A 16881-nucleotide genomic window follows, 5' to 3' on the forward strand; every position below is an offset into this window, starting at 1 on the left:
GCACAGTGCATATCTTGATAACAAAAAGAATTCTTCTAGAAGTAAAAAAACTGCCCAATTTGCAAAAGCTCCATCTCCAAAGCTAAGGTTTGGGTTTCTGAGTCTGTATGCACTGGTAGTACTTTCAGGAAATTCTGTGTTCACTAGGAAGTACTTTTCTCCATTTTCTCACTCTTTTGCATTCTACTTCACCTCCAGTTAGCAATCATAAAAACAATGCAAACTATCAACTAAACAACTGCTTTTCTATATTAGGGCCAATAATTGAATTGCAAGAAATAGAGCTTACTGAGTTCTGGGGAGACTTTGATGATGGACAGATAGCTTCTGAGGAATCCAGCCAAATATTTGCATGGTCTCAAACAGAAGTTTCTGAGGGAAGGACTCTATCCTCTAAAATGCTAGCTGCTAATGGTCAAGCTGCATATGAAACTTGCATTTTGATAGATGAACCAGGAGAGCCAGAGGCAGAGCAAGACCAAGAGGTTGCTCTTGAACAAAAGGCCATGAGTGAATCTGGAACAGACGAAATCAGTAAGGAGGAACCTGGTTTAATTGGCGAGCTTATTGAGATTGTTCCAGTAATTGCCCTCGGAGAAGAGTATACAGTCTCACCTACAGAACCTGGTTCTGAAGTTCAGGTGAATCAAGAGGGAGAAGGTTTCACTGCTGAGTTGTATGAAACTGTTTCAGCATCAACCCCTGGAGAAGAGAATCCAGTCTCAGAGGAGAAACCTGATCCTGAAGGACAGGTCAGCCAGAAAGGACTCTATGTAACTACAGAGATGGAAGAAACCGACCCATCACCACACCCTGAAGCACCAAACACCCTCCTGAAAACGGAAGCAAGTGATGCTAACGTGAGCCAAGAAGCCTCCAAATCTGACAGTAGAAAGGGATCTACAGCCCTTAATAAGGAAACTACTTCCAGTGAGGACATGGACATAGAGAATCAGACTGATACTGCAGATGCAGAGAGCCAGAATGAACCCATTCCAGTAGCAGCTCCCGAGCAAGAGAACGTAAACATATATAAAGAACATGGTTCTGAAGAACGTGTCAGCCAGGAAGATCACAATGTGGCTACAGAGCCGAGTGAACTCATTCTAGCCCCAAACTCTGAAGAAGGGAATATAACCTTGGAGAAGGAACTTGGTTCAGAAGCACAAGTCTGTCAAGAAGAACATGATTTGATTGCAGAGCTGAATGGGGCAGTTCCAACACTAATGCCTGAAGCAGAAAGCATAATCTCAGAAGAGGGAGCTGAATCAGAGGAGAAAATCACTGCTCTAATACCAGAGTATAAAGAGGGAACTGCAGATCTTGGGAAAGAACTCCCTGAAGAAAAAGAGAGTGGTTCTGAGGGACATGGCAGTCAATCAGAATTACAAGCAAGCACAGAGACCAACATGCAGGCTGAGGACTCCACACCAAGGCTTCCACATGAGCCAACACTTTTGCAAGACCAGAGTACAGGTAAAGCATACTTTCTGATGTGACATTGGATCTTAGGCTTTGGGTACACACAAAATTGCACCGGTTTAACTATAGGTGTGATTTTAAACTGATTTAAAACCTGTGTAAGTATATGAATAGCCACTCTCATTTCATATTGGGACTAGTTTATTTTGATTTAGAAAAACTGGATTAAGTTCAGTTGAAATAGACACTTTTAAACCAAATAAGAGCATCTATATAAAAACCTGCACTGGTTTAAAAAACACATTAAGTTAAACTGGTGCAAGTTTATGACTTACGTTTTTATACTTTCTCAGCATGATGTTTCCGATCAAGATTTTACAGTATGTTCCACTCAGACAATATCAGGCACTTGCTCGATCTGTGATATGTATTCCAGACACTAAACAGCCATCTGAAAGCAACATGGTGCTTTTTCAAGCAACACTGCCTTTCTAATAGACAGAATCTTAATGTTTCCTTTTCCTCTGGAATATCATGACAGAGGGGAATCTGGTAACATTAAATATAGAAATGTGTTTTAATAATTATTAGGAAAATGAAACAAAGAGCCTTAAGGAGATAGATTATGGCATTGGATAGCAAAGTGTGCTTATTTTAATCTCTTGTCACATTTCTAAAAGGGATATTGTACTTTTCAATTTCAATTCAGAGCCCTTATTATAGGAAAGCTGCAACAGGGGAATTCCAGGGCTCCCACTAAACCATGCTAAACACTTTGTTGAATACAAATACTGGGACAGACTCCCCCTCTGGTGCTCCATTCGTCAATCCTCTTGTGGTCCACCACTTCAGGCACTACAGGGGCTGGGTCTGTGTTGTGTCCCATTTAAAATTGGGTGACAAATTCCTTATCTCAGGTGGAGCTTGTGTATTTATTATTCATACAATGCACTGAGTGTACAATGCACATATTCCCTTCCCCATGGGAGTTGACTCCCCTTTTGATTTGGCAGAGGTATGAGTCTGTTCTCCAGGTCTTTGCCCCTAGGTGGGGTGGGACCAGGAGGTCCAGATATTCAGCTTAGTGGAAGAGTGTTTGCCGCTGTTGTTAAAATGGACGTTTGGAGCTGGGTTTAAGAAATGTGACACATACCCAGGGAATTTGTTAAAGGGGCAATTTCATACATTGAAAATAAATAAGTATATATAGTAAGGGTAGCTCCAGTGACACAGGTGTGTTGTGCTTATGCGGATGGATTTCGGCCTGTAGGACTGCATGGAGTTTGGGCTTCAACCACCTCCAGTTCATAGATGGTTCTTTTTTAAAATTTCAGGTCCATCTCATCCACCAAGAGAAGCTTCCCAGGCACAAGCTAGAGAGGCATTTGAAAAGGCAGCCCAATTGATTGATGGAATACCATGGTCAGGTGACAGCAGTTCTCAGCACTTTTTACTTTTCTTTCTAGAGACTGTATTTTGCTATGAATGTAATGTTTTATCTCTACATAACATGGGTTGTCTTTCTGTCAGGTGACCTTCTGGCTTCTGACCTAAGTTTCAGGTATAGTAGCTATGGTGAGAAAATTCAGGAGGACTGGAACAATGAAAATTCCAGATTTGCAGGTAATTGATCGCAGTGCTGTATGTTAACCTTGGCCCTCATGTGATAGGCAGTGTCTATGGAAATCATGGCACTGCTGTGAAACTTCATGACTGGGGCTTCGACAGCCAGGCCTAGTGGTCAGGGTTAGTGCCAGAGTCCAGGGGCCTCAGTCAGAGATCAGAACCAGGGTCAGAATCTAAGAATGGTTGAAGTTTGGGATCAGTCCTAGTACTGATGCCTGGGGGTATGAACAGAGCTAAGGTTTAAGGAGTAAAGCCAGGGTCTGTAGCTGGAGTCAGAGTCCTAGTACCAAAGTGAGGGTTCAAAGCTGGTGTCGGAATCCTAGTGCTGAAGCCAGGGTTGGAGTTTAAAGACGGAAGCTGAGTTCCAAGCCGAGGTCGGGAGTCTGAGAGCAGCCACAAAGGCAGGTTTGTTGTGATAGCTGGCAGGGGAGGCTGCTTCACTTCACGGGCACTTCCTGGGCCTCCTCCTGGGCTTAAATAGGGCACCTTGGGAAGGGAAGCTGGCAGTCCAGCCTTCCAAGGTGGTACATCCTGTGCTTTTTATCTCCACGGGGTCTGTGTGGTAATGCATGTGGCCCTACCATGGCTGCGAGGTAGCAGTGTGGAGGGTGGTGCCCATTCCACACCTGCAGAACCTCACAGTTGTGGGCTCGAGGGAGATCTTGCCCATTGTCTAAGGAGCTGTTGTCACTTATTGTGAGCCTTTGGTCTCCAAGACCACAAGGGATATTTGGACTGCGTGTCAGGAGCACACCCTTTGTTGTATAACAGTGACTTCAGCTAAGTCTGTATTGTGTAACCCGACCTCATTACATGACACCTCTCACATTAGACTGCAGTACAACTGTGAAGAAATATTACTGGTATTTTTCCTCAAGCAAATGTATGGCCAAGGCCTGGGGCCCTTACTCAGTGTTCACTCAGTCCATGTTCAGCCCATGTTTGACACCTGTCACATGCACAGCTTTGGATCAGCATTTGGCTTCCTGCTGGGTGATGTATTTTCTCCCCTCTAGACTTGCGTATGCTCATGGCAGATATTCAGACCCATAGTGCCTCCATTGCCATGGGTGCCTTTGACAAGAGCTGCCTCAACCTACCCCAGTTCGTACAGCTGATGGAGACCTTTGTTGGTGAAGACAGCTCTCTGCCAACCGTGAAGAAACTTGTTGCATTTGTGAAAGAAGGATACGGACAGACTGAAGAGGAAAAAATCAAACAGTTGGAAAAAGTAAATGCTGATGGGCTTTGCTGATGTTATGTGTAAACAAACAAATGGCTAGCGGAGTGGAGCTAACCACCCACACCCTTGCTTTCTTATGTTGTGGTTTTTTCGCCCTCTATTTTCACATGAGCTTTCCCCACATTAGCCCTGAGAATAATGCTGGGCTAATTCTGCCACAGGTTGGCTGCCTGTCACACAGCCTGACTCTGTAAGACACCAGGTGGGCAGCCAGCTGTAAAATCGCTTAAGATGTTCAGTTCTGTTGTCTCACCTCTAGAGAGTAACCCATGCAAGCAAGAAACCTGCAGTTCTAAACTACTGCATTTGCCAATGTTCATGTGTGTGCATGTGTGGGAGGGTGTGTATAGTCAGCATGTGCACTGGTGTGTTTGTTACACTCACTGGGAGTTCAGTAACCTTGTCAGCTGTTGAATAAATATATTCACTCAAACACAAGCCCACTCTGCCCAGTATCTTTGCAAAGTGCTGATACATTTCTCATCATGTCTACCTCTTTCGCTGCAGTTTCCTCAGACTTCTTTCTCATTTCCCTCTGTGCTGCTGACCTAATTTGGGTGAGATATTGGATCTGACAGCTCTGCCATCTTCATGCTGAACACAACATTCTTTGCTGTTCAATGAATTCCATTTCCAGCCGTTTAGCATCTGGTGCTGCGCAAAAACTGGGTTCTAAGTGGCAAGTAGCACATGCAGCCCCATGGGGCCCCGCACAGTGAAAGGCGCTACCAGAATCAACGGTTTACAAACTTAAACAGAAAGAGCAAACACTGCAAAATACTGTGGGTGTCATTTAGAAGGAGCCACTCAGCTATGGCTGGAAAGACATATCTGGGGTGTGAAACTGCCCCCTGGCGGGGTTGATCTTACATTGGCTCCTGGTATGTACTTTGGGAGTCAATCCCTTTGAGAAGCTAAAGCTCATTCTGCCTGCTAAAACTGAGCTGTCACTTCTGTATAATCTTTTCCAATATCTTCCTGCTTTTGTGACTGCCATCTAGTTCAGATCTTAATGGTATTTTTACAGTGATTGCCTGGATGACAGGCTTTTTATGACCATCATGAATGGACAAATGTCCAAATGATGAACCAGACATTGCAATTCCCCTACTGGTGGGTGTGGACACTGAGCATTGTCAAAAGCCAGCTTTTCCTTACAGCTTTCCTGTCTCTGTTGCTTCTTCCCTGTCCTAGGTTCACCGTGAGGCTCTCTTGGCCCGAAGGAAACTGCTCCTGGAGGCACTCTTTGAGAAGTGGGACAACGAATGCTCTGGGTACCTTGACCTGAAAGAGGTGGATGCTGTTTTAAGCACATTTAAGGAAGGAATGGAAAAAGAGGCTCTGAAAAAGGGTAAGAAAACACCAGTTTGGAGGTATACAGTGAGAGAAAAACGCTATGTAACATGCTGAGTCACTAGCCATTCAAAGATGGTGCTAATGAAGTCGGGGCAAGGACTATTTTTGCATATGCCACTGTAAACATAAGGAACTATAGATGAAATGGAAATGAAGGTTTGTGGCTATAGATGGGCAGGAAGTGTCCTTTCTTTTCAATTATCCATGGCCTGAGAGTTTGGGGTCCTTTCATGCAGGTGTCAAAGTGGCAGCTTGCTGCTTTCACAGGGTAATGAAATGCAGAAAAAGGATATCTGTTATAATGAGCAGTAAGTAACCATGATTTGGACTTGAAAACTGTAGCCATAGAGCAGTCCTGTGGGCGAGCGTTTGACATTTGTGGTCCGACTTGCCTTCTGTTGTGCACAGCTATACTGAATGGGTGATCCTCAACCAGCCTCTGGAATGGTACTGTCAGTGCTCCCTGCAGGCCTCAAATGGCCTTTCAGAATCCACACAGGGAGTTCAGCTCTCGTGATAGAAATAGAGATTTGGAGTTGTGGTTTGTGTGGGGCTTTTAGCAGCTAATATCAGCTCATTTAGCTGACTAACTTTACAAAGTTGGTCCTCTGGAAAACAGGCTGGATCAGACAAACGTGCAGCAGGCCCTCAGAATCCATCTGGCAGCTCAGTAGATATGCTACCAAGCCATAGTACTACCAAGCACCATGTTAAGGGGGGCGGGTTGTGTACTCACTGGAACTTTTGGGTACGCCATAGACTAGTCTGCCACCATGGACAGCCACCCTTCCCAATGCTTCCTCCTGAAAGGTTGCACGTGACATTTGTCCAGGCTACTTATTGCTGACAAGAATGATTAAGTATGGCATATTTTGACAACCTTCCTAAATCCCCTCATCCCACATCTCATGTCAGGCTAGCTGTGGGAAGCACTGTCATGCCTCAGTCAATTGCATCCCTGTCCTGGGGCCATATAACACAGAGTTGACAGAGTGCCATCTCTGTGGTTCTAAGGACATATGTTGTAGGTCAGCATATTGCAGTCAATTTAACACCGCCACGGGGAAGTGGCCCTGCCCTGGAGCACGCACTCCATCCCAGCAGTCTCTTACCTGCTGGGATATAAACTATTGTTGTTTATAATGCAGTGAGTGCCCAAACTCTGGTAGGGTGCTGTATAGAAATACAGGGAGGTGCAGTCCCTGCTTTGAGGAGTTTACACTCTGAGTGACAAATAAACAGACAAAGGATGGAAGGAAAAGGGACACAACATAGAAGCAATATAAAACTATCCCCAGCTGCCTCTGGCTAAACTTTCATAGATATCCTGGTACAAGAGGGCAGTGCCCTTGAAGACCAGCTCCAGATCTGAGTTGCATTCAGCATGGAGGAAAGCCCAAGGTCTGAGGGTGTGTCTACACTGCAGTCCGAGGTGTGACTAAAGCACGGATAGACATACCTGTGCTAGCTTTACCCACGCACGCACGGCTCAAAATAGCAGCATAGATGCAGCAGCAGGACTTAAGCATGGGCTAACAAAGTGAATACATAACCAGGGTTCCCAATGTGCTTGTACAGATGCTCTGAAGTCCATGCATCTCATCAACACTGCTCTTTTTAACTATGCTAGCACGGGTATGTCTAACTTTCACACCTTGGACTGCAGTGCAGACATACCCTGAGACATCTGTCTTTAGAGAGTCAATTCTCATCTTGATAGAGAAGTGTAACTCACCTTAACAATGTCATGGGCCTTAGAAATCCTAGTGTCACCACGAAGTGGAGGGGCCAGCAGCAGTGATGTGGTCTTTAGGATTCACGGGAACAGGCGGATTTAACTTACTGTCCCTGTCTCTTACAGTTCGTTGAATTGTATCCCTGCTAACAAGGGTGCAATCGTACAGGGTCATGCAATTCCCAGCAAAGCCATCAGTTCTACAGCAGATTCACTCTTTCAGAAGCTGAACCAGTTTTTTCTCTGCAAATGAGAAACTCTCCACCAATGGTACCGTCCCTCCCTTGCCAGTTAGTCTATATTCTGGCATTATACCTCCACTGCATCCCGCTGGCTGCACATCAGCCAAAAGCATGTCACACACAGCCAGACTCTAGTGACAGTTCCCAAACAACTGTCAGAGTGGCTGAAAGAATAGTACAACTCAATGGGAAGTGCTTCTCCTGCATGGACCCAGCGTGGCACATCTCCTGTGTGTACATACACAGGAGCAGGGGTTAGTGCGGTGCATGGCTTAGGGGGTTGCTCCTCTGTTCGCATAGACTGAGGAGAGTGTGATGTGAGTGCAGGCAGACCCTAGCCATAAAAACACCATTGAAAAAGATGTGGCCAGTAGCTCTAGTTCTAGGGGAATGAACTAGGCCTGGTGGTACTACAGTACGTGTGTATCACACACCTGTGCAGGAGACATTAGGATGCCCACTCCCAAGCCACATGGTGACCACTTGCACATACAGCTGGTTGAAACATTTTTACTCTAATAATTTTATGATGAAAAATGGCTTTTTCTGAGACATTATTTTGACAGAAATTCTTTGGGTTTTCACAAAAAAAACCCCCAGAGCAAACATTGTTTGGCTTGTTGGGTATTTCTTTATGCCTTCCACCTTTTTTAAAAAAAGAGCCAGGGAGGCAAGAAGGAAGGGAGCAAAAGGGGGGAAGTATCCCAAACACAAACATTATTCATTTTGTCACAAAACCTAAACATTCCTTGAAAATAATTGTGCACATTTTTGCAGCTCCAAGGGACAATAAGTCACTGGCAAACATTTCTAAATGGTCCAGAGCCATGTAGGGCTTACCTGTGCTTCCAGTGAAATCAATGATAAAATTCTCATTGACTTCCAAGGGAGCAGACTCTTAGCTCCCATAAATATCAGGGTCTTAGGCTCTTGGATGCTGTGAGAGGCAATCAGAGCGGCTTCTTTCCTGCTCTGGCATATAATTTGTCAGAGCATTTTCCATTATGCCGTTCTTTACAAACCATTACATGTATTGATCACGAAATACTACTCTCCTAGCAGCAAACTTCACACTTGCACACATACTTAATTGATTATCCGTTAACTGAGGCACTGAAGCCTACTGACAAACAGCTCTCTCTCGGTTTACTTGTTTGGGGACTGCAAAATTTCAGATGAGGGTGCAGGACAGATGATCAGAATAAGAGCATTTGCACTTGTAGTGGGGGCAGCAGATGAATACCGTGTTTCAGAAAGAAGAAAGCCTAGCCTGAAAATTCAAACGACTGTACAAGAGCACCCTCTTGTGTGCAAATATAGCATTATGGGAGGTAACTGGAGTGCATAAGGAACTATTTAATCAATAAAAAGGAGTACTTGTGGCACCTTAGAGACTAACCAATTTATTTGAGCAGAAGCTTTCGTGAGCTACAGTAGCTCACGAAAGCTTCTGCTCAAATAAATTGGTTAGTCTCTAAGGTGCCATAAGTACTCCTTTTCTTTTTGCGAATACAGACTAACACGGCTGTTACTCTGAAACCTATTTAATCAATGAGGAAGGCTGGGTAGTTGAGAAGAACTCCTGCATAGATAAGTCCAGGACTCAGCTGAATAGAAAACAATAGGAGAGGCTCACATTTTCAGAATTGGCCCAGTATTAATCCTAGTTATGTGGCGTAGGGTTTATAGCCTGTTCTTTAAAAGTCTGTACCCTCTCTAGGTCTCGGCACGTGTCTGTAGAATCATAGAAATCAGAAGAACTGGAGCTAGCCCACTGTGGGCCGTAAGCAGGAGTATTTTGGGGGGCTTCCACACAACACATATTATAAAAGCAAATATGGGCCCCCTTGAGTTGCTAGGTCCTGGGTCCAGTGCAAGATTGCTCCCTACAGTACATTTTCTAGTGCTCTGTCCAGTCTGCCTTTAAATATTCCAAGTGAAAGCTCTTCAGCTACTTCCTTGGAAGACTATTCCAGCCTGATAGACATCTTTGTTATGGTTCGTTTCATGATAGTCAGACTGATTTTTCCTGTGATTAGTTTCATCCCATTATTGTTTTATTCTCTTGTGTACTCTTACACTTCCTCTCCTTCCCCCACATATTTCCAGACTGTTACCCTCTTCCCCTGTAGTCATCTCTTAGCCAAACTATGCATGTTTAGCTCTTAGAATTTTTCCTTTCTACGTCACTCCCACCAAACCCCAATCATTTTGGTGCTTTCTATCAACACCTTCTGGTTGGTATCTTTCTGGTAATGAGGTGCCCAGAATTCAGTGCAGTACTCCAGGTATAGTTGTACCAGAGCCAGAGAGGAAGAGTAATTTACTGTCCACTCTTATTGCCAGATCTCTTGAAGCCATTGTGCTTTACAGGTGTCTCCCTCCTGCTGCATAGTTATCTTTTGGATTATTTCCCCCTCTGATGTATTGGCATTTATTTTTCCAAGTTGAGTCTAACATTCTTATTTTCCTATTGTTTTGAATCTGTCTAGGTCCTTTTGTATTATTTCACTGTCCTCATTAGTGTTTGCAGCACCTTCCAGTTTAGTCTCCTCTGTGAATGTCATTAATGTGCTGTACATTATTTAGATTGAAAGCTCTTTGGGGCAGGTCCATTTGTTTGTTTGTACAGCATCTAGCACATGATTGGGGCCCTATGTGCTACCACAATGTTCATCATCATTCATCATAATCTTCAAGTTCACCTCCCTACAGCTTGATGCATTGTCATTTATCATTGCCCTTTGTTACTGCCCAACAGACAGTTTTCTCTTCTGTGACAATGTTCATAGGTAAGCCAGTCTGAATAAACTCTGGGAATAAGATTTCATGAGACAGTATCAAATGCTTGACTGAAATCCAATTATATCACATCTACTCTCTTCTCTGCTGCAACACTGGCTAGGCACTCCAGAGGTTATTTTTGAAGGAGACTTCTTCAGTGTCCCATGTATGTCAACCCTCTTGGGGTTAATCACATAGGGGTAGACAGGCTTATTGCAATCCAGCATGAGTAAGGGGCATGCATAGCTATGCTACCCCAGGAGCGTCTCAGTTTGAGCCATGCTTCCCCCTTTCTCCAGGGGGGAAGTAAATTGTGTCAGTCCTTGTGCTAGAACAGCTTACTCCTCCCCTCGGTCAGTTTGGCTGCACTGGCTGGTGCATTTGGAAGCGGGATGTGGCAAGGTTCCACCCATTCCCTCCCTGCCCGCTTACCCTCTGCTCAAATGTGCAGGATGGGAAATAGCAGCCTGGCACAGAGGGGTGAGGCGTGTAGCCCCTTGACTACTCGGGGAGGAAATATTCAGCAGGTCATGACTGAGCCCTTAGTAATTTTTGAAACTAATAAATCACTGTAGATCAATTCAACCCTGAAACCCGAAAGGGGGAAAACAGAAGTACAGAGCATGTGATCTTCAGAGAAGAGCCATGTAAAACAGTGCTTTTCTTCCTGTTTTCCCTGTCTGCATCTCCTGGTGAAATTCTACTATTCCAGAGCATCATCCAGTTGTCTATGTACGATAAATGGAGTTTTAATTTTGTTTCATCCTCAATATGAGATTTAACACAATACAAATGTTATTTCAGTAATTCAACCCAGACAACCAAAGCAGAGTTAGTAAGATTATAGCTGCTTTGGAAGGTCTTAAAAACCCCATGGTGAATCCAAGTGCTGTACGTAATGGAAATCCTTGGGGACAAGATTGAACTGTGAGGTCATCAGTAGGCTTTCGTCTTCAGGGTGTTAATGGGAGTGGCCAGTAGTTCTTCTGTAGAACTTGTGGCTGCTTCTGGAGCATGCAGCACTAATAGGGACATCTACATGCCCCTGGCTGCAGCAGGTCATCCTAAGTCCCTGCAGTTTGGCTATGTGGTTGAGGTGAATGTGATTCTGGGATAAACAGGAGCAACCTCTAGATTTTCCCGACATGTGTAGCTTGGCTGCTTTGTGGAGGTGTGCATAGGGGAGATTTGGGAGCACTGTCCAGGTGATTTTCTCAGTGTCTGAGACCACTGTGATCTGGAAGAGAGAGTGCATCCTGCCTTTATGGCTGCCATAACACCTACATTTTGATTTTGGGGAGGAGGAAGTGAGTGGAAAGAGTGACTCTTTCAAATGATGGGCAGGGAACACTGAGGGAGAGCAAAACAGACAGGTGTGCCTGTGTCCGTATTTGTGTTTCATCCCTTAGCAAAGAAGCACTTTCGCTGCTCCCACCCACACCCCGGTGGTGTGGTGAAGTTGTCTCCAAAGGAATTTCAAACCTATCTGGAATTGGTTGTTTCTGAGCTTACTGGTAACGAAGATGAAGTTCTTGATACGGTGGTGGAGTTTCTGACCACGAGCGTGGCGCGAACCCACATGGAACGCCTGCGAAGTTCTGCCAGGAGGAAGTGGCTGCACAATATCCAGCATGCGGCTGAGACCAGTGGGGCAAGCATGGATCCAGTGTACAAGGCAGTCTTTAAGGCACTTTCCCAGGTATGCATCACTACCAGCTGCGTGAGTGACACAGACTGTCTAGTGTGGATTATGGCTGACACTGTCTTCAGCTAAAGGGCTACATTCACCACCAGTCCAGGTGAGTGTAACTTGATGTGGGAAGCTTCACCTACCCTCAGTATGCCTATCTGAAGATAGTGTAATCACTTGCTGTTCCGGAGACTCAGAGATTAAATAGCTGAGGCTGTTGTAGGTCAGGGATGAGATGCAGAAGCTCTTGCCAGGTGCTATATCTATCAGATGCCATCAGTGTCTCACGGTCATGATCACCTAATCACCTCAAGTTTTGGAAAATTTAATAAAATAAAATCCAGAAATGCATGTTCCTGGTTTTATGGTTTCTGAAAATAAATACGCATCATTCAGTTTTTGATGCATATGGAGAATTTATAATGTGAATGGCTTCACATTTGCTTCCAGGTGCAATTTAAGGTGTTAATATTGATCTTTAAAGGCTTATCTGATGACCCCTACTACATAATGGACCCTCTTCTCTTCCTATGCAGTGTGATGGCAGCTGATGCACTCTTGCTAGCTGTTCCTAGATTTAACTTCTCAAGGCTAGAGCCAGGGTATCCTTGTGGGAAGGCTCTGGACTCTGGTATTTGCTTGCGTTTTTGGTCCAAGACAGTCTGCCCCGGAGATGAAGTTCATTGGGGTTTTTGCTTAGGCATAGGTCATTAGGGGCAGATTGTATTTTTAGAAAAACGTGGTCTCTGCTTAGCAGAAGCAGGAAACAAATCCATCCTCCCTGCCCGTCAAAATGCAGCTTTTGAGTTGATGGTACAGTGAACTGGCCCAGAACCCATTAGACAAGTGACAGCATGGTCATCATTAATCATCTGGTGTAAGAGAAATAAAGTCATTGGCCTAGAATAGCATCCTGTGATAAATGAGGTAAGCTATAAGCACATGAAATAAGTGTAATGGCCAGTGGCTAATGCACAGATGTAACGTGAAACATTTGGTTGCTAGGATGCAGAAGCCCATGGGAATAACAAGAAGATCAGTGCGTATATTGCCCTTTTGGAACAGAACCAGCTTTCACCAGAGCGGGGAGAGGTTCTCCTGCGGTATGTGGCTTGCACCTCAGATGATGCCCCATACATCCTAAACCAGGCACTTTATAGGGACATGAAAGGAGTAAGGTAAGGAAACCTGCACAGAGCTGTTACCTTTTCTTAAGTCACTTGAATCATGGAATTTAGAGAGTACAGTGACTATGGAAAAGACAATCCCTCAGGGGCCAACACAGGATTTTATCCCTTATAAATCTGATTGTACTTTTTACCAGTAGTTCTCATCCAGAGGGTCCAGAGCCCTCTGGGGGGCTGTGAGCAGGTTTCAGGGGATCCACCAAGCAATGGCCGGCATTAAACTCATTAGGGCCAGGGCAGAAAGCCAAAGTCCCGCTGCACGGGACTGCAGCCCAGGGCCCCAAGCCACACCACCCGGGGCTTAAGCCAAAGCTTTGTGGTGCCCTCTTGGCATGTGGCCCCAGGCAATTGCCCTGCTTGCTACCCCCTAATGCCGGCCTTGGTTTTTATATGCAGAAAAACAGTTGTTGTGGCACAGCTGGGCCAGGGAGTTTTTATAGCATGTTGGGTGGGGCTTCAGAAAGAGAAAAGTTGAGAACCCCTGCTTTATACAACCGCGTTTTAAATGTCCTAAGGGATCAGGCGCCCACTCCTTTACTTTGGGAGACTGTTCCACAGTCTAAGAAGTCTTATCCTTAAAGAAGATTTTGTATTATATTCAGCCTACAGTTTTTTTAACTTCTTCCATTACTGCTATCTATACCCCCCTTTCTATCACTACAGAGCACTTTCCACTCCCTTACACCCTTTAAGCTCTAGGAAACAATCATCATGCCTGCTTATCACTTATGTAAGTTCTACATATTTGTCTCTTTATCTCCTTCCTTATACATCATCCCCTCTATTACTATCATCACTATTAGTCCCCTCTGAATCGCCACCCTTCATTTGTCTCTATTTAGTTACATTCTTTAGCTGATATTTTACAGAACTTTGAAGATGAAAAGTGCCATGTAAGTGCTAAATATTATTGTCATTATCTTTCTGGGATGCACGAGGTAGATCCAGTATTCTAGGTGTTGTTTTATCCGTGCCTGACAGGGCTGGAGCATCACCTTCCTACTCCAGTCCAGGATGCCTTAGCATAAAGAGCCCAAAACTGCACTGTGGGTTTGTTTGCCTTGTTGGTGCTATGTGGCATTGCACCCTCCTGTCTAATTGCTATCCACCATTTCCTGTGGGAGTCTTCAGGGCACTGCTGCTTTCAAGTTTCCCTCTCTACATTGAACACCTGTGTTTGGATTATTTTACCCCCAGATGTATTGGAAATCCTCAGAGCTTTTCTAAAGACTTTCTCTGCCTACTTACCTTTCTCCTACAAACCTCCTCTTGCCCTCCCCGTGGTATTCCTGTCCCTCAGCTTTGCAGCAGCAGAAGAGGGGAAGCCAGTCCATGTTCCAAGAGTTAAGTTCCATGGAAATATCCACTTCTGGAACTATGACCGGCCAGAACGGGAGAGGAGAGGCTCATTCCTGGTGCTGCCACTGCAGGATTCCCGATGGAGGGCCTTCGGGATTCTAGGACTTGACACCCTGCGGGACCAGTGTGAGCAAACCATCTTTCTAACCCATGAGATCGGTTTCTATCAGGTGGGCACAATGAGAAAAGCAGGGTCATTAGATGGTTCAAACAAGCAGTTTGGGACTGTGTGGACTTCACGTGCCTTGCTGTGAATGGGCAGCAGCTGTACAGTTAGAAAATGCACTGTAAATCCATTTTACTCTCTGGGATGAAAATGACACAAATAGACCAGTATTATCCCCATGTCAGATATTTATGTAGAAGGCTTCGCCTCTAAATGTGAATGGTGAACTACAAAGAGATTTGTACAAAGTTCATACTTATTAGCAGTTATTTACTGAACACAGTGGTTGCGTGTTTTGAACATAAGAATGGGTCAGACCAATGGTCCATCTAGCTCAGTATCCTGTCCAACAGCAGCCAGTGTCAGAGGGAATGAACAGAACAGGTCAATTTATCAAATGAACCATCCTCTGTTGTCCAGTCCCAGCTTCTGGCAGTCAGAGGTTTAAGGACCCCCAGGGCATGGGGTTGCATCCCTGACCATCTTGGTCAATAGCCATTGATGGAATTCTCCTTCATGAACTTAGCTACATACTTGTGTCATGAAACTGTTCACTTTATACTTTCTGGACTAATTGCAAACCACTGCACTTCAGGTTCCTTTACCAGTGTTTCCAAATATCCAGATGTTTCAGGCTGGATCAGAGAAAAAATCTTCTTCTCTACAGTCCCATAAAACTTTCAGTATAATTTCTTCATGTGTTTCTACTTTGCCAGTTGATAATGATTCCAATTAGTGGAAGTCAAGCTGGAGATAGTATCAGCAGCCAGGTATTACAGCAGTGGGCGCAATAGAAACAGAATCTGGAAAATCTCCGTGGATGTTAAGATACAATGGGAAGAAAGGGAACTTTACAGAGATACACAGTCAACCAAAAATGATAGCTGGTACACAGCCTAGCCCCTGTGCATGCATCACTTATTCCTTAGTTTTCTCTGTTTGATATTTTTGCTTTACTTTAATTCCCCCCCTTTCCCCCCCTTTTATTTACCTGGCCAGAATGCTAGTAGAGAACTGCTGTTGGAACCGGACTCATTGTAGTTACCCCTCTTGGCCAGGAGGGAGCACAATATGCCAGCACTGGGAGGCAAGTCCTCCCTTCTCAGAGACCATGTTCTCCAATCATTCAGCTCTCCAGTACTGGCCTGGGCCCCTGAACTCTGGAGTCCCCTTGACAATGGCAATCACAGGCTAGCTTTATATTCTTAGAGATTCTCTCCTTTAAAAGAAATTTTTATAGACTAACATTTTACTAATTTTTTTTTGCTTAATTTGCTATGAAAACGTCCCCGACTTTATCTCCAAGTCATTTAGAGGGTTCTGTTTCCATAGGGGGTTTCCCGCATATTCAGCAAAGCCTACCACCATGTCCACACACTGGAAAACATATTGCAGGTTGCATTCACTGCTGTGGGTTGGCTCTGCACTAGGGCACCCACCATCCGCAACATCACTACGTACCTGGTAGAGCCTGGCAAAGATAAGGTATGTCTAGTCCTTTCACGTTAGTCTCAGACCACTGCACAGAAGAGACCTCTTGATATAATAGTGATATATTGGGCTAGTGCAGTTTAGCAGGGATCAACCATTGTTAGCTCAGTTTGGTTCTCAACCAAGATTAATCCTGCCACAGATTCTAGTACCTGATACAAGATTCTGTGGGGGAAAAGGGAAGGAAGGTTCCTTCTCTAGGGGATGCCACTTTTCATTCTTGCTGTCCCTTACAGTGATCTTCCTTCAACCAAGAAAGGCTGGTTGGGATTCCCTTCAGTTCCTGCATTAAAATCAGCAGCACCCCCCTCAGTAAGCTTCTCCTATGAGCTAAAGGTACTGGACCTTTAGTACTCCTGGCTCCTACCAGCCAATAGAGCAAGACACCAGACTCAGTACTGCATGCAGAGCGGCCTGTGGAAGTATAGAACAATAACCACATGGTTACCATGCTAGCCCACTCAGCAGTTGTCTGCCAAATCAGTCCTAAAAGGGAACTGCTCTACTGTGGAGGAAAAAACCAGCCAAGATTATGGTATGGAAAGGGAAAATGGTTCATGTTCTGGCTCTTCATCCTGAA

The 16881-nt window shown here is 44.8% G+C and overlaps 1 protein-coding gene across 1 annotated transcript in view; it reads left to right on the forward strand.

Annotated features, from left to right (window-relative positions):
• EFCAB5 (EF-hand calcium binding domain 5) overlaps window positions 1–16881 on the forward strand; it is a 66205-nt gene that overhangs the window by 40758 nt on the left and 8566 nt on the right. The window contains exons 9-17 of the mRNA XM_084651162.1: window positions 256–1476; window positions 2757–2849; window positions 2953–3045; window positions 4065–4279; window positions 5486–5642; window positions 11818–12107; window positions 13104–13276; window positions 14586–14814; window positions 16143–16295. Coding sequence (XP_084507288.1) covers window positions 256–1476; window positions 2757–2849; window positions 2953–3045; window positions 4065–4279; window positions 5486–5642; window positions 11818–12107; window positions 13104–13276; window positions 14586–14814; window positions 16143–16295 — 2624 coding nt within the window. The remainder of the gene's footprint in view (window positions 1–255; window positions 1477–2756; window positions 2850–2952; window positions 3046–4064; window positions 4280–5485; window positions 5643–11817; window positions 12108–13103; window positions 13277–14585; window positions 14815–16142; window positions 16296–16881) is intronic.

Source organism: Lepidochelys olivacea (genome assembly GCF_965140295.1).
Source record: "Lepidochelys olivacea isolate rLepOli2 genome assembly, chromosome: 17".
Taxonomy (NCBI): Eukaryota; Metazoa; Chordata; order Testudines; family Cheloniidae; genus Lepidochelys; species Lepidochelys olivacea.